Here is a 26,085-nt window from a genome sequence, read left to right on the forward strand (position 1 = left end):
TTGTGCTGCTCATTCTGGCTCATCTGTATACGATTGAGACAACTGCTTTAGCGTGCTCCCAAGTTAGCATTTGGGCTGAAGTTTGTTGAGATTGTTGAATGATTGTCCTCTGACTGGCTTTCTGCTCCAACATTCTGGCAATGGTTTTGCGAGTTTGATCAAAATGAAATTTGGTTTTCTGCTGCTCCACTTCAGATTTTTATTTATTTTTCACTCCGGCCTTTCACTGCTTCTGATTTCACTTGATTTTTGTTATGCTATAGGAAGAGTATTTTAATGTTAGCACCTTGGGTGTGAATGCATTTGGATTGCTCTAAGTGCTCTCTCACTGTTGTCACACTGCAGATAGCTTCTCCATTTACCTTGTGGTATTTCAGCACTGGCATGGTAGTCACCAGCTGCTTGACCTTAGTGAATGGTACTGCTTAGTCTGGGCCCTGAGAATACTGCACATCCATAACACTCCGACAAACTCCTCCTTCATGTTGTCACAGTGGGCCGACAGAATAATCTGCCCTGTTGGCACGAGTGTGGTGCCATCATACAGGCTGAACCTTCCTTTTGTGGGCTTCATTTTTGAATTGCCAAGTTGAGCCATCTTTAAGATATGACATTTCATGATACACCAGCGTCTGTCTGGCATTTTACATTGATCTGACGTTCTCCTTCTGCAGTTAGTCCTCATGTCGACAGTCACAAACTTCCATCTCTGCCCTATCTGCTGCATGCCAGGCAACAGATTAGTTCAGTGGTTCATCAGAATTTTGAGTCCTTATCTCTCCATTGGCCATTTAAATCACCTTGTGCTTTTCAGCCACCCACCCGTGTGCAAAAGTGTTCAACTTCTTCACAATGGGGACACAGGTTTCTCCACACTGAGCGTGCCTTCTCTTACACATGATGTCTTCTGCGGTATTTGCAGATATGCCATTACTCTGGACACCAGGGTAGACTCTCTGTCAACATCATGGACACCTAGTCTGCTCCATCATGAGTACTAGAGAACTAAGGAGTCCAAAGGCTAATAAATGCCCCACATCTGATGGTTTACATTCTGGTATATTCGAGGAAATGGGTACAGAGGTAGTGGATGCACTGATAGTAATCTCCCAATAATCCAGAGGATTGGAAAACTGCTAATGTTGATGCCTTCTTCCAAAGGTGAGGGAACCAAAAAGAAGGAAAAATAAGACAGTTGAATAACTGTTAGGGAAAATGTTAGTCTACTTTAAAAGGTATAATATTGAAAGATTTGGAAGTACATCATACAATCATGTAAAAGGCCTCGTGAAGGGGAAATATATCTGACAATTTTAGTGGAATCCTTTTGAGGAAGGAACAAGCGTGACAGATAAATGGAAATTGGTTGACGTAATGTGGATATACAAAAGGGGTTTGATAAGGTACAGCTTAATAAGGTGAAACCCCATGGTGTTTAGGGAGTGTATTAGCATGGATGGAGGATTCAATAACTCCAGCAGTAAAGAGTTAGGAGAAGGGAAACATGTTCAGGTTGGCAACCTGTAAGGAGTGTACAGGAATTGGGACAAAAATTGTTTCGTGTATTTGCAATTATTTATAGTGTATTTACAATTTATTTACAGTGTACTTGACTTGGATGAGGAAAGTGAATGTATCATAGCAACGTTTGCACATCACGCACAAATAAGTGGGAAGACAAGTACTGAGGGTGACAGAATTTACAGAGGGATATAGACTGGTTGAGTGAATCGGCAACAACTTGGAAACAAATATAAAGTGGAGAACTGAGGTTGTACGATTTGGCAGGAGGAGTAGAAGAGCTGACTATAATTTGGAAAAAAGACTGCAGAAAACTTCAGCACAGAGGTGAGGTAGAAATGCCTGAATCACAAGGTAGTACTCAGGTTCAGCGGATGATCAGGAAGGCCAATGGCATGTTGCCTTTATTTCAAAAGGATTGGAATGTAAAAATAGGGAGGTTTTTCTAAAATTATACAAGGCACTCGTCAGACCACAGCTAGAATACTGAACAGTTTTGGGCCCCATTTCCGAAGGAAAGAAGAATTGGAGCTGACGAGAGAAGGTTCACTCTGGGGCTGATCCCAGGTTTGAGAGAGGAGGTTGAGTAGATTGGGCTTGTAATCATTAGAGAGTCGATCTTTATTGAAGTATGCAAAATTCTTAGTGGGCTTGAAAGGATAGATGTGGCAAGTTTGTTTCCTGTTGTGGGAAAGTCTGGCCCCAGAGGGCATAATCTCCAAAATGAGGGGTTGCATGTTCAAGACTGAGATGAGGAACCTTTATTTATTTTTTGCTGAATTCTTTACTCGGGAGGAGTTTGTGATTGGATCGTGAAGTATGTTCAAGGTTGACATGGACAGCAAGGCAATTGAAGGTTGCAGGAAAAGGGCAGGAAAGTAGAGTTGAGGACAAACAGCGTAACCTCATAGAATGGGGGAGCAGACTTGATTTAGCCCACTTCTACACCTCTGCTTTAACAATCTTGTGAAAATGCTCTACCTTTTGACAACTTCGGCACTTCTGCACAAGTCAGTTTCTCTCCTGAGTGCAGACTTGGCTTCACCAAAGCATGCTTTCACTTTTTTTAGAGTCCGAGTGTCATAGAGATGTACAGCACAGAAACAGAACCTTCAGTCCAACTCGTCCATGCCAACTAGATACCTTAACCCAATCTAGTTTTGCCAGCTCTTGGCCCATATCCTTCTAAACCTTTCCTATTCATATATGCATCCAGATGCCTTTTAAATCTTGTAATTGTACCAGCTTCCACCACTTCCTCTGGCAGCTCATTCCATACACATGAAAAGGTTGGCCGTTGGGTCCCTTTTATATCTTTCCCCTCTCACCCTAAATCTATGCCCTCTAGTTCTGGACTCCCCCCATCCTAGGAAAAGGCTTTGTCTATTTATCCTATCCATGCCCCTCATGATTTTATAAACCTGTATAAGATCACCACTCAGCCTCCGATGCTCCAGGGAAAACAGTCCCAGCCTGTTCAGTCTCTCCCTAAAGCTCAAATCCTCCAACCCTGACAACATCCTTGTAAATCTTTTCTGAACCCTTTCAAGTTTCACAACATCCTTCCATTAGGAAGGAGATCAGAATTGCGTGCAATATTCCAAAGGTGGCCTAACCAATGTCCTGTACAACCACAACATGACCTTCCAACTCCGACACTCAATACTCTGACCAATAAAGGAAAGCAATCCAAACACCGCATTCACTATCCTATCTACCTGCAACTCTACTTTCAAGGAGCTATGAACCTGCACTCCGAGATCCCTTTTGTTCTTCAAAATTCCTGTGTCCACTTAGCTCATCTCTTAATTGCATAGATTCACAAGTTTCTGCAAACTCAGGCTAATGACATTATGTATGATCAATGAACTGTCTCTCACTTTGTTACCTCATTGAATATGGACTTGTCATGTATAAAGTTAACTTGTGGCTGAAGGCATGCCTCTATAGCTTCTAAAATCTCTGCTGTATGTTCTTCTGTACGTAAGAAAGATTTGGAGTGGAATATAGTTTAAAACAGCCTCTTCCCAACAGTGGAGAAAGAGAAGCAACTTGTACTTGCTCTGGTTTGCTTAACAAATCTGTAGTTATTGCATATTTTGGCCATTTATTGATGCAAAAAATTCCTAGCTCCTAGTTAGCTCTCTTATCCCCGTGGTCGCTCCTTGGGGGAAAGCCACAGCTGTTTTCTCTTCAGCGGTTTCTTAAAAAGAAGTTTCAGTAGCAGTTCTTTTAAATTCCTTTTTGAATTATTCACCTCAGTGAATCTTTTGGCACCATATTTCCAGTGTACCACACGTAACAGTGAGTTCAACACAGGACATATACTGCAATGAAGTGTCAGATGTTTTTGACTAGGTGTCTGCTTCCTGGTAGAGGGCACATGAGTATGGCAGACTAGGACAGAGCTTTGTGCATGATCGCATTTGAATCCAAGTAGTGTAATTTATTTCCAGCATTTTCTCATTTTATTTTGATTGGCTGTTTGCTACAACTTTACTCTACAGTTTAGTTCTGAAGTATAAACAGACTTAATGAAGGACGTTTTTATGCTTGGGCAAGATATTTTATTCCAATCTGTAAATCTCTCTATGACTCTGTACCCAAGACAGACCAATCATTCGTTCAGTTTTGCATTGTAAACTGAAACAAATCTAACACAACTGTGAATCATACCTCAATTGTTCTGAGGAAGTGTCACCGGACAGGAAACGTTAACTCTGATTTCTCTTTTACAGATGCTGCCAAGCCTGCTGAGCTTTCCCAGCAATTTCTTTTATTGTTTCTCAGTAGCTCTGTTGCTTAAGGTACTTTCCAGCAGTTAGCGAGCAATACGTTTGTCTGGAATAACCCATTTTCCTTCGGTGAGGGGAGGGGGGGGATTTGGCAATTTTAGACATTTATGAATGAAAGAGAAGTGCTTGGTTCAAGAAGGTTCTGGACTTGTTCAGGTTTATGGATGAATTAGCTTTCTTAGAGATTGTTGCAAGGGACTGATTTTCCTGTTGAGTTGTGCTTTCTGGGGATTGATCCAGAAAGTTCCGAGGTTGTTGGTCCATCTCAAGATCTGGATTTGTATAATTGTCATTGTTCACTGGCAAAGCAGGGCACTCTGATTACTCGTTTGTGGAAAGCTTAACTATGCCCAGACTGCGGAAAACCAACTTCTGTCAAGTTGTCCAAATTTTATGCTGTTTCTTTTCCTGTTTGCATGTTAAAGCAAGAGTTGCTTGCAATTTTTTCGTATCCTCTAAGAAGATTTGACTTAATTGCATTCCGTTATTTACCTTTATTTCAGGATGGGTATTTCCTATTCTGAACTATTTCATAATCTCTTTCTTTTTTGAGTGCAGTGTGCAAGGATCCACCATACAAAGTGGAGGAGTCCGGATACGCTGGTTTTATAATGCCGATTGAAGTGTATTTCAGAAACAAGGTAAAGACGTTGATATCTAACATTAGCGTGCGCTTCTTATTCTGCTGTTGGAATGACAACAGGATAAATTTCTCAACTGACTTTTTAAAAATTGTTCTTCTGCAGTAGAGCTTTGGAAGTCTATTGTACGCTGAAATAAGTGGACTATTGAAGTTTGCAGTGTATCATTAATAGGATTTGCATAACAACACTCAAGTTTTTAACTGGTAACAAAGTATAAATTTCTCATCTTCATCATTCCCCCCCCATCCCCAAAAAGAATTGGCCGAACTCGAGCAAGTGCAGCACTATATCCTTTAGAACGAGGAATGACCCTACTATGGTTTGGTGAGGAAGGTGAATACTTCTAAACTGTTTCATATGATGAAATGTTAAGCAAAATAGCTATCTTACCATGTATATAAATGAAAAGAACATACATAAGTATTTGCTAATGCAGCTAATAAACTGCTTACAGCACCCATTTTTCAACAGTTGTCTATCTTATCGTGAAGTTTAAAAGAATTGTTTGTTGGAAAAAAAAATAAAATTATTGATCAAATAATTTAACTTTTAATTGGAATTTGTCAAATTGCAATTAATAATTGACTGAATTAATGGCGTTGCTTAAGTTGCTGTTAATTCATAAGTGTGATTATAGAGCTATAGATATGTACAGCATGGAAACAGACCCTTCAGTCCAACCCGTCCATGCCGACTAGACATCCCAACCCAATCTAGTCCCACTTGCCAACACCGGCCCATATCCCTCCAAACCCTTCCTATTCATATACCCATCCAGATGCCTCTTAAATGTTGCAATTGTACCAGCCTCCACCACTTCCCCTGGCAGCTCATTCCTTACACATACCACCCTCTTTCTAATGGAGGCAGTGGTCATGTTGCTGTGATATGTCTGATAAGGCTTTGGTTCATCCATCAGAACAAATGTAGGTGCTAACAGAAGAATTGGATGTGCCAACAATGGATTTGTTGATTTTTGATGTTTGGAGCCAGTTTAAAATTTTTAAACAACTATTTCAATGTAAATGACTGGTCTAAATATGAAAACTGCTGCTCTTCAGAAGGATAAACCACTTCAGAGTTTGGTTTAAAATACTTTAAGCGCAAAGCATTTTCCATCACTTGTCATTCCTTCCCTCCCCATCCCTGCTCGCCAATACAGTGGTATAATAGTCTGACCTTTCAAAGAGATTCTCTTCAACAGAACAGCTCTGCCAAAGAAAACAAGACTTTATGTAGTAAACACCCCGTACAAAGTTTTCAATTTTTCCCATTTTTACATGGTCTCTCGATTTCCAAAGGAGGTTATAGTCAAGCTTTGTGACTGAACCAGCTCTTTCCCCTTAACCCTAAATTAATCATCACCAATTGCATGACCAATTGGCTGTTGAAAAGGAATCCGATTCCAAGTTTAATGCTTTTCAGGCCTTCGCTCTCTGTTTGTGCACAAGCATATGTGTGTTTGTGTGTAGCGGGGAAATTCTCCTAAAATCCTCTGCAAATTTTCTTTTGCTGATTTGTTGAACTGCATGACTGCACTGCTTGTTCCTTATCAAAAGGAAATTAAAAGAGTTCCTTGCTATTTGCTCCAGTCCGAAAAGCATCCTTTCACCTTGAGATGTCACTGAAATTTTATCCCTAAATTTTTTGCGTTGTGTTATTGGCTTAAGAGTTAAATCGCTAGAAATAGCGTTGGAACGTGAAGGAGATAATAGGTTTCAAGAATGTGCAAGGGTCGAGGGGAGTGCATGAGGCTGGTGGAGAAAGGAAGCGTGATAGAATGAAGGACAGGAGACATGATCCAGCAAAAGGATTGGTGCAAACTGAAAGGGAGTGTGAACAGAACAAGAAAAGAAACCAAATAATGCAGAATGATGAACGCTGCTGACTGAAATCAGATAGACTGCCAAAACCAAAACCAATAAAGAAGCCAGAAATAAAATGGGGTGGAAGTTAGGTGTTGAGATTATTGAAATCAGCACTGAGCTTAGAAACCTGCGAAGACACTGATCAGAAAATGTGTTGTTGCTGCTTGTGCCGAAATGGGTAATCCATTCAGAACACTACAAGGATTGGGATTAGGCGTTGAAAAGTGATAGATGTGAACTCGTACCGCTATGATTGTGCCATAGTTCGAGCTGTTGCCCAGTATATTGGTGTTAACTTTATGCTGTACTGAGGAGTTGTTTAGTACCTTATTTCTGTTGGCAGTATCCTACTCGAGATGCAGTGCTGTAAATCATACTACAGCAATGAGCAGCACAAACCCTGTGAATATCCAGATGTTTGACTACTTTGTGATCATTTTGATTCAATTTTGTAATCATTTTGACCAGTTGAAGAGTTTTTGAACTAAGCTTGAGAACTCTCTTGTTGACAGAAATTGTACCTTTGCTTAAGAAAGGACAACAGGGATAATCCAGGAAATCATAGACTGGTGAGCCTTGTGTCAGTGGTGGGGAAATGATTGGAGAAGAGTCTCAAGGACAGGATTTACTCAGATTTGGAAAAGAATGGATTTATTCGGGATAGTCATGGCTTTAAACAGGACAGATCTTGTTTGACAGATTTGATAAAGTTGTTTGAGGAATTGGTTGATGAGTATAGAGCAGTGGATGTTGTCTACATAGGATTTACGTTTGACAGGGTCCCAAATGGTGGGCTCGTCCAGAAGATCAAATCATATGGAATCCATGGTGACTTGGCAAGTTGGATACAAAATTAGCTTGGTCATAGATAGGAGAATTAAAAGCCTAAGTTTGAATCTTTGATAACAAACCTTGCGCAGTGAGTTTTATATCCTTTTTCTTCTTTAGGAAGAGCCTAAGAAGGTACGGTTTGATTATGACTTATTCCTGCACCTTGAAGGACATCCGCCTGTAAATCACCTCCGATGTGAAAAACTCACTTTCAACAACCCAACGGAGGAATTCCGTCGAAAATTGCTGAAAGCAGGAGGGGTATGTTCTTGTTTCAATTAAAATATTAGTGTTCAGGAAGCCAGTGGTGAAGTTGAGTCAGCACATATGTTTGCTGAGTGGTCGTAAATAGATAGATGAACATCCAATGAATTCGAACTTGTCTTTGTGGGGAATCATTTGTTTGATGTGTATATAAACAGTTTGACTTATCTGATCACCTGGTAATTTTTGGAAGGTACTCACATCACTAGATGTCTAGCGACAGTGTGAGTGACCCTGCATCCAAGTCCATAAGAAATAGGGAGAGGAGGAGGACATTCAGCCCCATGAGCCTATTCCACCCACCATTCAATAACATCATGACTGCTCCACCCTTCCTCAGTCCACCTTTCTGTATTTCATCTGAAACCCCTGATTCCGGAATGATCAAGAATTTATTGATCTCAGCCTAGAATGTACACGTGGAATGTACCTCCACAGCTGTGTGGTAAGGAGGTCCAAAGACCCTCCAAGAGAAGAAATTCTACTTCATTTCAGTCTTAAACGGGTGCCCCTTGATTCTGAGATTATGCCCTCGACTCTCCCATGAGGCAAAACATTCTCAGCATTAAACCTATCAAGCTCCTTAAGAATCCTACGTGTCAGAGGCTCATCGGTCAAGTTGCACTCCAGGGGTTGATGGGCATGGAAGGTGCATTTGTAACATTGCAAAACAGATTGCTTGTCAGCCTGTCATCCCATCCAGTACACTCAAAGGCGGGTGGTAAGAGTGGGACGGTTTCCTGGTTAGCCTAGCTGCAAAAGGCAATGGCAAACCACTAATATTTGTCAAACTTGCCAGGGATCAGTGTAAGTTCCAGGTGATCCATGGTTACCAGTGCCTTGGGGCACTATACTTGATGAGAGAGTTAAATTGCTAGAACAAATGGCAAAGCAATATCTGTTTTCCAAGTGACCAAACATGTGATGCATATGAAAACGTAGTGACATACTTTTAATGTATTATGTTGAATTCCTAGTGGTTTTAAGCAGTCAATGTTTTTAGAGCTGTAAGGGGTGCAGATGCAAGTCTTTCCTCATCAACACCAGCAGCTTGAAAGCAAGGGATGTTGCAAATAAGCAGAATAATTGAATGTTCATTACACCATCATGACCTAATCTACTAAATCTGTCATCAATTGACACCAGTTTCAGTCTCCTCTTTGTGAAATTAAAAAAAAAACAGCAATCTTAATGGCACCAGATAATCTAGGAAATTCTCGACTGATGAGCCTTACCACAGTGATAGAGAAGTTATTGGAGAAGATTCTTAGGGACAGGATTTACTTGGATTTGGACAATAATGGATTTATTAGGGATAGTCATGGCTTTGATTGGGGGATGTCTTGTCTATCAAACTTGATTGAGGTCTTGGAGGAAGCAGTGAAGATGTTGAGTATAGGGCAATGGATGTTGTTTACAAGGGACAAGTTTACATTTAATAAAGTAGGCTGGTCCAGACTGGATGCCTCCTAGCAGAGCGCTTTAGGGAGCATCTTCGGGACACCCGCACCAATCAACCACACCCCCCTCCCACTCTGCCGAGGACATGGAGGTCCTGGGCCTCCTTCGCTGCCCCTCCCTCACCACCAGATGCCTGGAGGAAGAATGCCTCATCTTCCGCCTCCAGGGCATCAATGTGGACTTCCACAGTTTCCTCTCAGGCTCACTGCCTTTATTCCTGATGAAGGGCTTTTGCCCGAAACGTCGATTTTGAAGCTCCTTGGATGCTGCCTGAACTGCTGTGCTCTTCCAGCACCACTAATCCAGGAAGAGCAGGAGTCCTAACTCTTGAACCTTGTTGAGTGGGGCACTTCAGTACAAAACATCTGTGACCCATATATTCTCTCTCCTTGTCACTCAGCCACTGTCAAATCAATCCAAATCCTGTCCCATTTATTCCTTGAGTTAATTTGCAAGTCTGTCGTGTGACACTTTCTCCAAATATCTTTTGGAAGCCCATTTATCCCTCCTCAACAAAAACAGAATTTGCTGAGAAAGCTCAGGAGGTCTGATAGCATCTGTGGGGAGAGTTAACATTTCCGGTCCAGTGACACTTCCCCAGAACACCGTTCTGAATAGAATGTTGGGAACTGAAGGGATTGAATGAATGCCAGGTAAATTGGAGGGTCGGGGAGTAACAAAAACAGAAATTACTGAGGAAACCCAACATTTGAATACAATATGCCCTTGAAGTTTACCTGTTGGATGCCTTGAAGAGGAAACAAAGGAAGGAATATTGTATTCAAATGTTGGGTTTCCCCAGTAATTTCTGTTTTTGTTACTCCCCGACCCTCCAATTTACCTGCCATTCATTCAATCCCTTCAGTTCCCAACATTGTATTCAGAACGGTGTTCTGGGGAAGTGTCACTGGACCGGAGATGCTATCAGATCTCCTAGCTTTTTTAGCAAATGCTGTTTTTGCTCATGATTTCTGGTATCTGCAGTTCTTTTGGATTTATATTCTGTATCCAAATAGGCTGGCTTTCCCATATTGATTTCCTTTTCACAAATGATTATTAGTTTTGCCTTGAGTTAGTGTTTCTAGACATTTTTCCCCATCACCCAGGCGACATTGACTGACTGTATTGCTGGACTTGCCTTTACCCTTGTTCAGAAAAAGGGAGTAAATTATTTGGAATTCTCTCATCCTCTGGCACCAGCATTTTGAGTTTAAGGAGTTTTGGAAAGTTGTCTCTGCAACTTCCAATCTCACTTATGTTCTTGTGAACTATTTACAGTCGGTTTCAAGGATTGAAGGGATTGATTGAATGAGGGTAGGAAAACAACAAGACAGTAAATCCTGGAGGAATTCAGCAGGTCTGGCTGTATCTGTGGGAAGAAAACAGAGTCAATGTTTTGAGTCCAGTGACTCTTCATCAGAACTCCGGACTTGAAACATTAGCACTACTTTCTTCCCACAGATACAGCCAGACCCAGAGTCGTAGAATACTGGAAACAGGCCCTTCTGCCCAACCTGCACATACTGCCCAGTTTTCGCAATGAAATTAGTCCTATTTGCCTGCATTTGGTCCATATCCCTCCATACCTATCCCGTCCATGTACCTGTCCAAACGTTTCCTAAATGATGAAATTGTACTTGCACAGCTCTCCCGGCAGCCTGTTCCAGACACTCCCCATCCTCTGTGTGAAAAAGGTGCCCTTTGCACCCTTGTATCTCTCCCCTTTCACCTTAAATCTATGCCCTCTGGCTTTCAATTCACCTACCATGGGGAAAAGCTGTCACTATTGTTAAGACACTGGGTAAACCTCCTTATCTTCTGCGGTGCTGGTTTAAGTTATTTATCCCATGCAGTGTTCTGTGAAAATTTGAGAGGCCAAGAACTATTTAAAGTAAAAATTAACAACTTTATTTCTTAAAGTGTAAGAGAATAATTAACAAACAACTATTTACAACTCCTTCCTCTAACCTATCTTTTACTTTCCCCTCTACAGTACTGGTCCGATTAAAACTCCTGATTAAGAAATTTTGTTTTGTAAATCTTATCTCAAAACCAGGCTGCTTTCAGTTCTCTGTAATCCTGTGTTCTTTTTTTCTTGGGGATTCTGCTTCACAGATTACTGATCCATAAAGGTACCTTTTTAAGAGAGCTATTTTTTTGGGCAGTCATTACATGCTGGTGGCTTGGCAGTTCTCCTCTTAACTGTTCAATTTCCCCCAGTCTTATACCCCCAAAACATCAGATTGTGACATTGGCTTTTAAGATTGTCAATATACTAAATTCAAACTTGATTGGAGTTTGGTATTTTTTTGGGGGGGAATAATTTGAAAGGATTGGCCTAATTCAAATCTGTTTTTGTCTCTAGGCAACCAGCTACCTTAAATGCTAGACCATAAGGTTACATTATATCTGTTTTTTAGAACACTTGGTGCTGAAAGGTAGCTGTGTTGTTTTTAACTTTCTTTTTTTAAAGGTACAGTATACCCACAACTTTGTAGCACTCGCTACCCTATCCATGCCTCTCATGATTATATAGACCTCTGTAAGGTCACCCCTCAGTCTCAGGGGAATGTTCCAGGGGAATAAGTCCCAGCCTATCCAACTTCTTGCTGTAACTCAACCTGCTGAGTTGCCCCAGCAATTTCGATTTTGTGTTCGGATTTCCAGCATCCGCAATTCTTTGTTTTATTTTAGGGTAGGAAAGTCGGTTGTTAAGAAGAGGCAACGAGTCGACAAAGTGATTTATAGGTGAGCTGATAAAATAATTGAAGCAGATTCGGTGTAATGTGGGGAATGTGAACTTGTCCACTTTACGATGTGGAGGAGCCGGTGTTGGACTTGTCCACTTTAGAAAGGAGAATGGAAAAGTAGTGTTTTTGTTTGAATGCAGTGAGATTGCAGAAACTTGAAGGATGGTGGGATCCGGATGTTCTGGTACGTGGGTCAGAGTTACTAAGGAGATACAGGAAGTGATAAGGATAGCAAACTGGAGGTTACTGTTTATTGCAAGGAACTTCATAGAAATTAGAATGTTCTACTGCAGAGTATAGGGTCTTATGGAGAACCATGTTATAATTTTGCCTGTATTTTTAATTTTTGAAGAAAGGATATAATTGCATTAGAAACAGTTCAGCAAAGGTTCTGTCACCTCGTTCCTGGGTTGAATTGCTTATCTGATGAGGAACAGTTGAACAGGTTATTCCCACACCCATTTACAGTTTGTAAGAACGAGAGGAAATAATTATTGAAATGTCAGATCCTGAGGGGAGTTGACCGGGAGATGCTGGGAGTATGTTTCCCCCTGCAGAGAGAAATGTCACCTCATGCAGAGGTAGCATACCAGTTATGAAGTCCTGCTGTTCCCAGAGTCGTCATACAAGTTAAAAGATTTTATAGAAGTGCCCAAATTTACCAGTCCTTTTAGACCCAGGTTGGCAGAAAGCATGGACTAGGTTTATGTACTTAACACAAATTACTATGCAATAAAAATAAGTGGATTCTAGCTACAGAAAAACACTTCTGAACTATTGATGCATAGCTCTATTGGTTAAAACTCTCAACCCCATATAAGACTCACTGTGCACAAACACAGAACCAGACACACAAGCAGTTGATTGTGACAGGTGGCAGGCAGGAGTGGGAATGCAGTTCTTTGGTCCCTGTCCACAGGATTCATTTGAGCTAATCATCCTGGGCCTACCAGGAATTGCTGCTTTCGCATTCTCTCTCCTCCTGCTGCTTTCACTCACTCACAGGGGATGCAGAATGATTAAGTCTCCCCAGGCTTGGTTATATACAACAGCTTACAGTAACTGGCAAGATAGAAATAAACAAGCTTTCTTTAGGCTTTTTAACAGCAGCAAGAAAAATAGCAACTCTTGACCAGAGGCCCACAGGCTTCTGGCTATACTGTCTTCACCCATAAGCTACTCAGCCACTTGGGAACCAGTCACACAGTTGTTGACAGGTAGAAGGCCTTTGTCATCGACAGTTGGCCACCATCCCATAGACCAATCAGCTACTTGATACCTGCCGAATTCCATTTTGTGCACAATCCCTCATTCTACTTCAGCAACAATGAAACTTTCCCCATTGTTTGAATAAACGATAATGTCAACAGCTGCTACAATAAGTGCTGGTAGCTCATTTTTCCTTTCTATGTCAAGTGCAGGAATCCTTTCCGCACTGCTTGATTTTTAAAACCAGTCCAAATTGCATTTCAATCCACAATCACCAATGAAGGAAAATTGAAAGATACAAACTTGAAAGAGACAAGAACTGGTTTTCCTTTTGAGAATATTTGAGGATTGTTGAGCTGAGGAATGCTCTCCCACAGAGAGCAGTCATTCAGTAACATCCTCCACTGTGGCACCAGGGAAGCAACATACCATGCTGGATTCGTTTGTATAACCACGTAAGTACCTCTCCATTCCCTGAAATATTAAACCTGCTATCGCCAATGGTATTCCAGGTTTCTTTGCTTCCCTGCACAGTCCTGGTGTGGACTTGGCCCCACTTTCATCACCATTCCGTACTGAATACTGGCCAGCAAGTAATTTGCACTCAGTGGTGGCTGGTTCATCTGCAATACCTGACTGTTTACTAATCTTCAAATTAGCAGCAGGATTGCCCCCTTGAGCCTGTTCCCCCTGCCCCCATTCAGTAAGATCATATCTGGTCAGATTGCTCCACATTGCTGACTATTCCCAAATCCCTTTCGCACCTTTACTTCGGAGTCTAGCTATCACTGCCTTTTAAAATTACGCACTGACTCACCTTTCATTTCCTCCTCATGTTGAGAGTTAATTTCATGCAACAATATAGTAAGAGGTCTTTTGGTCTATTAAGTCTGTACCACCAATAATCATTAGAATCGTAGAGTCCCTACAGTGTGGAAGCAGGCCATTCGGCCCATTGAGCCACACTGACCTTCCAAAGAACATCCCAATCAGACCCAGACCCACACCCATAAATGTAACCCTGCATGTTCCAAGGCTAATCCACCTAACCTGCACATCCCTGGAAACTATGGGTAATTTAGCATGGTCATTCCATCTAACCTGCACATCTTTGGACTGTGGGAGGAAACTGAAGCACCCGGAGGGAACCCGAGCTAATCACTGAGCCACTGTGCCATCCCACAGCACAAAAATATTCTACTACCTACACTAGACCTCTTTTCCTGCCTTGGGGCCATAAAAGTTATGGGTCTTTTTAGGTGCTCGTGCAAATGCCTTTTTCAAGGCTGAGAGATTTCTTGCCTCAACAACACTCCCCGACAGTGCGTTCTATGCCCTCTAGGTATGAAAACTTTTTTCTTCAAATCCCCTCTCAACCTCCTGCTTTTTACTTTAAAACAAATGCCCCTATTGTTATTGATCCTCGGACTAAGGGGAAAAGCCACTTTTTACTCATCCTGTCCGTGCCCCTTATAATCTCTATATATCTATATCTATTTCTTCTCTTTATATCTACACCTCTATCAGGTTCTCTCTTCAACCTTCTCCACTCCAAAGGAGACAACCCAAGCCTATCCAGCCCCTTCATCGCTGAAATGCGCCATCCCAGGCAATATCCTGGTGAACCTCCTCTGTGCCCCCTCCAATACAATCGCATCCTTCATCTCGTTCGGTGACCAGACTGCACACAATACTCCAGCTTTGATCTTGCCAAAGTCCTGTATAACCTCCCTGATTTTATAATCTGTACCAAGGCTGATCAAAGTAAGATTCCTATACGCCGCCTTAACTACATCTTAATTTCTTGCAAAGAACTGAATAAGAGTTGGTTTATGAAATTTGCTAGATCTGTTTGTATTTTCTCCAAAATTAGTTTTTTTTTTTCCATTCAGCGCCACTGTGTTTAAACTGAAATATTACTTGTAATTTGTTTCATATTTGGTAACCTTCCATTTAGTAATTGTAATTTCATGTCGCTGCAGAAAACCAGTGTCTTGGAAATCTGTTTCTGTTTTAAAAAACCAAACCTTTTCAATCTCAAGTTTGGAATAAATGCATACTGATTTTACGAGAAATGTTATAAAATATGTTTTGGTTGTCTGAATTCACAACATGAAAAATGCCCAATAACATGTCATTTTAATTACAGTCTCTCCCTCTCTTTTTATTAGAATTACTGGTCCTACACAACAACTGCATTCTGTGTGTGTGTGTGGTCCGAAGTCTGGTGGTTTATTGCCAGAGATACTATGCACTAGTGTCACCAAGATTTAGAAGCTTTAGAATTTGAGACGGGTGGTGGCATGGTGTGCCTGGGAAACCAGACTTTTTTTTCCTCTGATTTTTAAACAGATGTGAGTTTTGCTCAAACTTTAATGGGAAGAATGATGGGTGTCATGCCTTTGTTAGGTAGCAGCACCAACATTTTATCTCTCGATTTCGAAATGTTTTAATACATGCTGCAAGTCAGATGTCTAATTCCAGTGCTAATCTCCTTTCTCTCACAACAGCTGTAAAACAGAAATGAATTTTAACTTGAAAGCAGGAATGACATCCCATTCTCTGCCTGCTTCCCCATGTCTTGTCTTGGTCGATACACCACAGCACTAGACATGATTGTAGACATCTCGTATGTCGCAGTGCTATCCGTCACAATCCCATTAATGTCGTTTTGCAGTGTAACGTGTGAAGAATGTATCTTTTAAAGGAAAGGTTGGGAAGATTAACAAAAGTAATGGGGATTTTTCCCTTGATAACTGCTTGCTAAAGATGCATCTGAAAGAGCATAGTTATGTGATGGGTGCAGAGCATCATTCACCGCCTTTCCAAGTGGTGGTTATTTATGTGCAATGCCTGATATGTGTGAATAAACAATTTTCCACCGTATACATCGTGCATTAGTGTGTGATTGTCTTCTCCTGCTATCCCTGTATCTCTGCATTTCTGAAAAAGACAATTTGTGAGCTTTTTGACTTACTGTTAGGGGTCTGAGACTAATTTCTCACTTTCCTAGTAATGTAACTCCACATTATTGCGTTTGAGTATATTTCCACGCTGAGGTACATAAAGCTTTTTGTTCGGTCTTTGCTATCTTCCAGGATCCAAACAAGAGCAGCACCACGAACAGCAGTAACACCTTCTCGAAGCCCCACAAGTCCGTGAAAGAGCACAAGGACAAACCATCGAAAGACTCGAAAGAGCACAAAAGTGCCTTCAAAGAACCTTCCAGGGAACACAGTAAAACTTCCAAAGAGTTCTCAAAGAAACCCAAAGAAAACAAGCCGCTAAAAGATGAAAAAACTGTTCCTAAGACCGCATTTAAGGAACCAAAACCGATGTCGAAAGAACCAAAATCATTGGAAAGCAACCCAGTAAGTGGGACAGGAGGCGGACAGCAGGAGGTTAAGGCTCCAACCAAGAGACCTCCCATCACAGACTCTGATGAACTTTCGGTTAAGAAAAAAAAGAAAAGCAGCTCTGAACTTGTGTTTAAAAGCTTGTCCAGTGCTTCTCCACCTGAAAAGAAGCACGTGAAGGACAAGTCACATGTTAAGGGAGCAAAGGTCAAAACAGAAAATGAGGTGATTGAGGAGAAGAAGAAGCCCAGTTTGCCACCATTTGAAGATGTTGTAGATGCAAATGACTCTGCCTTAGATGATACGTCCTCTAAATCCGAGGTAGGTAGAATTATTAAAATGTACTGTGAGTAGTGGGGTTCGGGGAAGTCTTCTTTTCTAAGTGTACCTTGATAAGGTAGAGTTTATGGCCCCTAGTGCTCAAGTTGAAACAGTATTCTGTGAAACCTAAATTGACTTTTAAAACCATTTTGAGGCAGTGAAGTTAAGCTTCAAAGGCCACTGCAATTACGTTCAAGATAATATCTACAAATTGATCCATCAATAGCTCTAACCAGTCTTAAATCTATGTTTGTGCAACTCCTCCAAAGTTTAAAAGGGGTGTAGGCAAACGAACCTTCATGTGGATGGGTCCATCTGATCCAAGGTGCTTAGCTAGAGTCTCTCTCTCTCTCTCTCTCTCTCTCTCTCTCTCTCTCTCTCTCTCTCTCTCTCTCTCTCTCTCTCTCTCTCTCTCTCCCTTTTGTCATCAAAACATTCAAAGTTTGTATTTCCTCCTCTGAAAGGCAATATGGTTTGAATTTTTAGTGAAATGTGTGTAGTTATTAAAGTTGGCTGATTTTACGTCAGCAGAACGTCAAAGGATTACTGGGCAAATCTTCAATATAACCAGCATTGTTTCTGCTTCCATCCCCATGTGTCATCAAGTGGGTAAAAGCTGATGGCGAGCTGCAAAGGTTTGAGCAGACATTTGCTTTATTGTTGGTAACATTGTCAACCAAATTGGTAACAGTTTGTTTGTTCGACAAACTCCTCTGACATTACGGCTAATGGTAAATAAGTCACTTTATGGCCATGAAATAGAAGCAGAAAATAGTAAAGATGTACAGGTCAATCCACATGTTGGAGAAAGGTAGATTACCACCCAAAACTTGGATCCTTTCTCAACCCAACTGAGGATTGCTTTAGGCATACAGCAACTTGAAAGTTCACAAATTTAATTGTACTATTCATTACAACTTATGTTTAAAGATTGTGAAGTCTTTATGTATTCCTTCGAAGGTACCTATCCACACTCCTTATTTATAACTGCACATGACCAGAGTTTCAGCTGGTGATTTCTTGTTGGCTTGCTCAAATATTGCTGCCATTTTGTTGTGTGTTGAATCTGCATTAAGCTGACAGTCTGCAATGGCAAAGTGCAGTTTGCAGAGCTGTCTTTTACAGTATATTTATAGTTTTTTTTAAATAAATCTTCTATTCAGAAAGATCACTGGACTGTTTGAGCACTGGAGTGATCCTCTCAATTAATATTAATCTTGAGCAGAAACATGCTGTGTGACAAATTAGCACGCCACCATGACCTACCATAGTGAGGCTGTCAAAAACTGAACTTTTGGTTGTAAAACTGCCATTGTATTTACATCTTTGTGTCGCATTTTATTTGAGACATTACGTCTCTAATTTCAGTTGGAAAAATACTTTACAATGCTCTAAGTATCTTTTTTGAGGCCAGCTTTCATTTGTGTTTCTTTTTTGTTCTTTTATGCTCCGTAAATAACAAACTACTTTCTTCCACACCCTACCCCCAAGAAAAGAATTATTTCAACTATCTTTCGGGCTTTCACACACAGTTTAGGTCTGCAGAAATAAAAGAGGCACACAATTTAAACTGGCTCACTATTTAGTTTTTTCAGTGATTGTAAGAAAGTCATCAATGTCATTCTTCAGTTTAAAAAAAAAATTCTCATTTGTTTTGCATTATTCCTTAGTAAACTGTTAGTTTTGAAATTATATTATATGCCTTGTTGCCCAGCAACTCATTTGCTGAAATTTATTAGTCATAGGTCTAACGTGTGGAAGCCTAGTCATTTAGAAAGTAGGAGGAAAAGAGCAAGTGACTTGTTTGCTGGTCTGAGTGTTGATAAGAAAAGGCAAGCATCTGAAGGAGGGAGTTAAAATCATGATAACGTGATGTTAAGCTTTGATGTTTGAGAAGGATCTTGTTTAAAAAAAAAAGTCTTTTGTTCCGTAAAACTAATCCTACCTATCAAGCTTCCATTTTCACAAAGGCTGTTGTATGAACGTGGTACCCTGCCAGTAGTGTTGCATTTATTTGGAAGTGGCCAGGGCTAAAGCTGTCAAGTATGTAAAGTAGCACATTGCATGTGATTTTTACAGTGTGTCTGAATGTAAAATTGGTTACGGTTATTTTGCTGATAGACAAATTTCAGTGACGTTTCTCCAGTCTGGGGGACTCTACGAGTTGTAAAAACTTATATATGATATAATAGTCATACACCAAAGTGGCACAATAATTGATTACAAAATCAATGATTTCATCTGTTCAGTGACCATGCATTCCCATTCGGTGACCTTAGGGGCAGCGTGTCCTTTTGCTGAGCAGTGTTAGTGCACATGTTTGTAATGAATTGTCATCATCAATTGTCAGCTGATGCTACAGGCAGTGACAATACTTGTGCATATGAAATCAAGTAACAAGATAAAATGAAAATACAATGAATGAGTGCAAATGTCAAATAAATACAGGAAGTTCCAGAAATACGTTGTAGATCTGGCATCACTAATTCTCAAGAGTCATAATTGACTCAAAACATTGACTCTGTTTCTCTATGCAAACTAAACAGGTGTCTTTGCAGCGTGTGTGGAAGAGAATTTAGCTTTCCTTTTCTCTGTCTTGTTGCTTTGGCACATTCTCTTCACTCTTACACACACACATTTTTAACAAACAGTTGGAGGGAAGTAAAGGGAAGTAATAGTTGAAAACCCAACTGGGAGGAAAGAGACTCGTCAGTACTGCTCCCCTCCTCTGATAGTGTTGTGTTGAGTCGATGTTGCAGGGTGGTGGTGAGTGGTCGTGTTGCTAAATTGTCAACTATATGAAACACACCCGCAACGCACTGTGTGTGTGTGCCTGTATCTTTGGGTTTATGTCAAATTTGAGGCATCAGAGTAGCTCTGTGATGACAGGGGTCTGCAATTTTTAAATAAGGCTCTACTTCCTAAGGCTTTGGACTTATTTGAATTTAATGTTGGCCAAAGGAAGATTCAAAAAATTGATTTTGCTACAAAGACCAATTCTAATGGGCCAGTCGAAGTGCTAACATGAAACAGAATGGAAATGTTCGCTTTTTAGTGCAGTGTTTGAAGGTATTGTGAAAGTAACCACAAATTGATATTTTCATGTCTACTGTGAAAACACAAGTACATCTTTGTCAAAAGTGAATTTACCAGCCACGCTAGAAGAGCAGAAATATAATTGAAATCTTATTGAATATTTGTATTATTATTGAATATAAGTATTAATAATCCTCCAAGTTTTTTGCACAAAAGATATAAACAGAAGAATTTCTAATTTAAGATCCCCCAACCTCAACCTCAACCTCAACCATTGGCTTGCAGAAACTTGCTAAGAGTAGACATACATCACTGAGAAAGCTTGTGTGTACCTTTTTGATTCAAAAGTTTTGAATACTTTCAGAAATCCACAATTTATAAATTATTTTCTGCAACTACACACTGAAATGCTGGATGCTTGATATTCAGAATTTCCTTGTTTTTTTTTAATGCAACCGTGAAGCGTTGCCATTTATTGTGATTGGAAGTGGGGATACGTGCCTCCTTTTCCAGGCTTGCAACATGAGTGTGCCAAGGTAAATGCCTGTTGGGTGTTACAGAGCTCCATGGCTATGTACAGCCAACTGTTCCTTAGAAGCTGCAATGCTGTGCAGCTTCATGTTGGCTGCTAATCCCTTTAGAATTTATGCAAAAAGATTTTAAAGGTGCTGCACATTCAAATTAACAAAGTCGTTACCAGGTTCAATGCCTTTCTCATTGAGGTGATTGTAGGCTTTTGGCTGAGCACTGGGGATCCACTAAGTTTTCTTTTTAGATGGAGGGGAACTCAAACAGATATACCTCCACATTATTGATATTGATGTAACCTGATGTAACCTCTTTCATGCCCATGGTTGGAAGTGTGGAAAAGGGGAATCCTGAAAAGGTCAAAGAGATCCATATGAAGGAACATGAGGGAGTAAACTTTCACAAATGTTCACGAGCCAAAAAAGCTTTGCGGTTGTATTTGGGCCAATAAAGGAACATTTATGGTTATTTGCTTAATGGTATTCAGTATTTAGTAATATAGTACAACGTATGCTAAAAGCATTTCAAACACAGAGCTAGATGTTTTCTAAAGGTACTGGGGACTTTTATTTACAAACGAATGGTGGATGCTGCAAATTTGTTGCATTTGGTCTTGAGATTGAGCACCTAGTAAAATCGTACAAAAGTTAAGTGATTAATCAGGAGCAGGTGACTTAGCACCATAAGAAAATATTTTTCTGTTCTTGGCCACATTTGTCCGTCTTTGACACTGTCTGGGAGTTCAGCATTTGCATGATACTTTTTGGGTTATAAACAGCCTGTGCCTGAGAGATGGGTGGCTAACTCCCACAGTGTTATCTGTGAGAAATGTGACAATTGCCCATTCTCTCTCTGTGACTTATGCATGTGATTGGTATTGACTGTGGGCAATGTATGTTAACGAGTTGGTCAACTTAGAAACCATCCCACCTCAGCCTCTCACTCTGCATTTTCAGAAAGTAACAATTTCTTATAATGGTGTCAGCAGAGTTGCTAAGGTTTGTGAGAGTTGTGAATGCATGGAATGCGTTACCAGCGGTGGTGTTGGAAGAAGAGTCCTTGGGGACATTTAAGCGACTGCTGGACATGCACATGGATAGCAGTGAGTTCAGGGGTGCATCGGTTAAGTTACTATATTTTATATTAGGATTAAATCTCGACACAACATCGTGGGCCTAAGGGCCTGTTCTGTGCTGTACTTTTCTATGTTCTTAGCCAGCAGGAATAATAAACCTGCTGATGAATTTGACCCTTTCACCCACGGCTTTGGGCACTGAGTTGATGATTAGGATTCCCTTAACATTCTGCATTTGCACTAGATCTTCAGGTGGATCTTTTGTTCTGGGTGGGTTTTCACAACTTACACTGAGAGGGACCAGAAACGTCGTGAGTTCTCTGAAGCGATGCACCACCCACCAAATCCGCCCCCCCCCCCGCCGTGTTAGCATTTGGTGAAATCAGTTGATGTGCTCAAAACGTCACCTTTTCAGCTTTCATCTTGCCGTTAGAAACTTCATGAAAATTTGCACTTAACTGCATTCTAAACAGTGTTCTGCTAAGCTAATGATCTGACCATGAAAAGTTATTTGTGTATTTATCAAGCACTAGTAATTGTCTCCATGTTTAACAAAGTTTTCAAATCTATTTCTAATCTTTTTATATTTCTGCTGCTACTTCCAATTCATTTATATTTTCCAATCTTTATTGTCCTCCTAGTGTGTTTTGAGAGGTAATTTGATTTTTGGTGTTTTTGATTTTTGTGTTGACTTGTCAATGAGAATTCTTTAGTGTAAGAAGCAGTTTAGTCACTTTCATGATGATCATGCAGCTTCAGACTGGAGATCCTCATTGAAATGCTCTCTGCAAATTGCTCAAATTCTCAGTGGTGTTTTCTTCTAACTCTGCAATGAAAACCTCTTACTCCTGGCTGCAGTCTCCAGACTCATATTAATGTTAATAACAGTTCATTTCGGTCAAAAATGCTTTGGAACACCTTAGTATGACGCAACTGATTTTTCTTCACAATAAGAATGGCAACTTTATATAGTGAAAAGGCCAAATCAGGTATCATGTCATCTGTAAAAGGATCCTGAAATTACTACGATATAATTCCAGTAGTCCGCATTGTCACCTTGAAGTATTATGTATCCTCCATTAGTACCAGAACAAGAACATCAATGAATAAATTTGTTTTGAACAAATTACTACTGCTGTAAGGCTAATGAAAGTTAGCTCAAGCTAACTAGAGGCATTTTTAAAAATCAGTTTACCTTTTGTGACTGCAAGGTCCTGTCTTAAAGTCTTAACAACAATCTCGTTTAAAACTTGTACCTTGTGTTTATTTTGTAAAACTCACCATAACTTTCTTAACTTTTGTTGTCATAGCAATTTTTTTATTGTTTGTGTCTGTTTATCTCCATCCTTCACATTTGATATCATGTTTATTCTAATCTAAATTCCAAAACCAACCCTTCATTTGCCGGCCTATTTCTGCCAACCCATTTGCATCTCATGCCTGATTATTTGTTCCTCAATTGTTTTTCCCATTGTGCGCGTGTGTACATGTGCATTTTTGGGGGTGAGAAGGGGGAATGAAGTGAATGGTACACATGTCACTGCATAGGATCATGATCGATTTTTCATGTGATTGCAGCCTGACTCTCTTCCAGGCAACATAATTGAACACTGCTACAAACTGAGAAAGTGAGGGCTACAGATGCTGGAGATTAGAATCAAAGAGTGTGGTGCTGGAAAAGTACAGCCAGTCTGGCAGCATCCGAGGAGCAGGAGAGTCGACATTTTGAGCATAAGCTCTTCACTATTCTCATTCCTGATGAAGGGCTTATGCGCGAAACATCGACTGTCCTGCTCCTCGGATGATGCTCCCTGACCTGCTGTGTTGTTCCAGCACCGCACTGCTGCTACAAACTTCCCAAGGTCATGGTAATGTGCAACAGGAAACTACAAACAGCTTCTTATGAATTGCAGAAACCGTACCCTATTGTTTAATGCTGATTTTATGAAATTTAATTGGTCTGCTGTCAATTTTGCAGTGTGAATTTGTATATGGTTATGGCACATATGTTCAGAGGTTTAATGTGTCAGCATTTGAATTCTGGTTGCACCTTGCAACATTGGGCAGATGTAGCTTTGAAGAGAACTGCATTTTTAAGTTAAACTACAATGAGTTGTTCTCAAACTGAAAATTACCTACTATGTGTAAATAATAACTTAATGAATCAGAGTTTCCTTGATTACTTTTACTTTTTTAAAGGGTTAATGATGGAACTTGTAGTTCAAAGATGTGAAAAATGATGGTACCTCTAACAGCATGCTTCCAACCATGAATTTGCTCCTTTTTTTTGCAAGGTTAGGCTTTATATAATTTGGTATTCTGTTTCTTTGCCATTTCCCAGTTTAGGTTTCACTCCCAAATGGAGAAATAAAGTGCTGTTTTTTTTCTCAAAAACATTCAGATGCATCCTCTTGCCAAACATTACGTACCAATGTTTGAAAGGAACACTGATCTATTCAAGCACGTGATTTGGATCTCTGGAAGCAGTGCTGTATTCACTTTTGTGTTAGCACTAAACTTGACTGATTTTTATTCCTATTCAGAAACGGTAATGTTAGGCCTGTGCTTTGGACCATATGCTGATGAACAGTCTGTTCTTGGCAAATTAACATGTGACCTCAATGGTGTGCATTTAAAAACAACTGGACATTTGCCTGTTCTGAAACTGCCATTCTTTTTAAAAAAAAAAAATGACTGTGCCTTTTTTGACACTAAATAACTGAAAATTATTTCAACATCTGTTTGCTTAATGAGTATAATTTCTGTTACACCAAAAAATTGAATATTAACCACATTTTTCATTGTGTCTTGTTTTCAGTCTGTGGAATTTAGTTTTGAACATCCTATTGATAAAACCTTAACCTTGTGGTAGACTAAATCTGCTTATACACTACATTTGTGCAGAATAAAGATAAAATCCAAGACGTTAAGTGGAAACCTTAGCATTATTTTGCCAGCAAGCAACCCAAGAATAATTATAACTTTTTTCAAATGTATAAAGGCATGGCGGGGGACACAAGATCCGTCGAGCAGGTATTACCGAGGCTAGAAAGACCTAAAGACCAAACCGAATTAGAGTTTGTGAATTCATTCCAAGGTTTAGGTTTGAAAGCATGAAGATTACAGGAAGAAGGTAATAGGTAAAATCACCATAGTCTTAGCATATCCCAACTGGAGAGAGGTGACTGGTGATGGTTTTAACCTGAAAGTCACTAACCCGCAGGCGAGGGGAGAGTCTGACAAGATGAATCTTTCACAGTAATCTCAGGTGGTGCGGGAATTGAACCCACGCCGTTGATGTCACGCTGCATTGCAAACCAGCCGTCCATCCAACTGAAATGAATCAACTCCTGAAAAGTAGTGGGATGATGAAGTTCCAAATTTTGAGATCTTGGGAGAGCAATCAGTGCAAAAAAAAACCTAATTTTCTGAAGATCTATTGATGATGATATTGGAAAGAACACCAATGGAAAGTTCTAATCAGCCCTGTCTATGGTGGGGACAAAACATTAAATAAGGTGAAGTTGCAATGGGGACTGAGAGAGATTATAAGTGCAAATGGAGCTGTTCAATCTGCCATTTGGGAGGCTAGCCTTTTCTCTGCTCTTTCCAAGAATGTATGGCAGGTGTTAGCAGTGTCATATTAGTAATCAACATTTAAGGATCATTTAAAGCTCCAGTGGTTGTTTTAAAGTTGAGTTACGTGTTCAGATTTAAGAATCAGAATGGGACAATGCCGCTTTTCCTTTTTAAAGAGCTTATTCCCAAAAAGTTGTCTTCCTGCCTAGTGGTAATCTGGCTGGTTGAAACTAGTCTATAATAACGCAAAGCTCATGTCATGTGGATTTACAGACGTTTTGACTCATCGGTCAGTGGTCAAAGATATTTATCTAGCTTTGGTCAGTCGCAAACTGTATGGAAGGAGCCATTAATGACTTTGAAGTATTTTTAGAATAGCCATTCCTGGATTTCAAAGGAAAGTTTAAAGAAAGGAATTTATTGTGAATTTTTTGATGTCCAAAACCAAAATGCAACCACACATACCTTTTTTTAAATACAGCATAAATGTGACCAGTTTAAATTACTTTTTTTTTAAAATTGGGAATGATCAACATAAATGTGGTTCCAAACTCAACTTCCACCTCAGGGGAAATTGAGATGACTAAGTCTTGAAGTGTTCCTTTGTTTAAAAAGTCTGTGGGTGCAGTGTTGCTCAGTATTAGTTGGTGTGCTACTCAGCACAATTTAAATTCACTAAAAGGCTGGGCAGTCCTCGCTTTTGGGACAGTTGGGGCACTCTCTTAATGGTGTCTGTTTCTCCGAGACAATCCTCACTCTCTGATTCTAGCAGCCAATAATTGTTACAAATGCAGCTGAATCCGAAGTAAGCAATTACTGTCCTGTTCTTGTCACTGCTTCAGCTTGA

At 40.2% G+C, this 26,085-nt stretch overlaps 1 protein-coding gene across 3 annotated transcripts in view; it reads left to right on the forward strand.

Annotated features, from left to right (window-relative positions):
* The window catches only part of mllt3 (MLLT3 super elongation complex subunit), a 155,537-nt gene that overhangs the window by 66,233 nt on the left and 63,219 nt on the right, over positions 1 to 26,085 (forward strand). For all 3 annotated transcript variants that reach the window (XM_043719024.1, XM_043719034.1, XM_043719014.1), the window contains exons 3-5: positions 4,875 to 4,957; positions 7,777 to 7,920; positions 16,442 to 17,020. In XM_043719024.1, coding sequence (XP_043574959.1) covers positions 4,875 to 4,957; positions 7,777 to 7,920; positions 16,442 to 17,020 — 806 coding nt within the window. The remainder of the gene's footprint in view (positions 1 to 4,874; positions 4,958 to 7,776; positions 7,921 to 16,441; positions 17,021 to 26,085) is intronic.

This window comes from Chiloscyllium plagiosum, chromosome 2, assembly GCF_004010195.1.
Source record: "Chiloscyllium plagiosum isolate BGI_BamShark_2017 chromosome 2, ASM401019v2, whole genome shotgun sequence".
NCBI classification, from domain to species: domain Eukaryota; kingdom Metazoa; phylum Chordata; class Chondrichthyes; order Orectolobiformes; family Hemiscylliidae; genus Chiloscyllium; species Chiloscyllium plagiosum.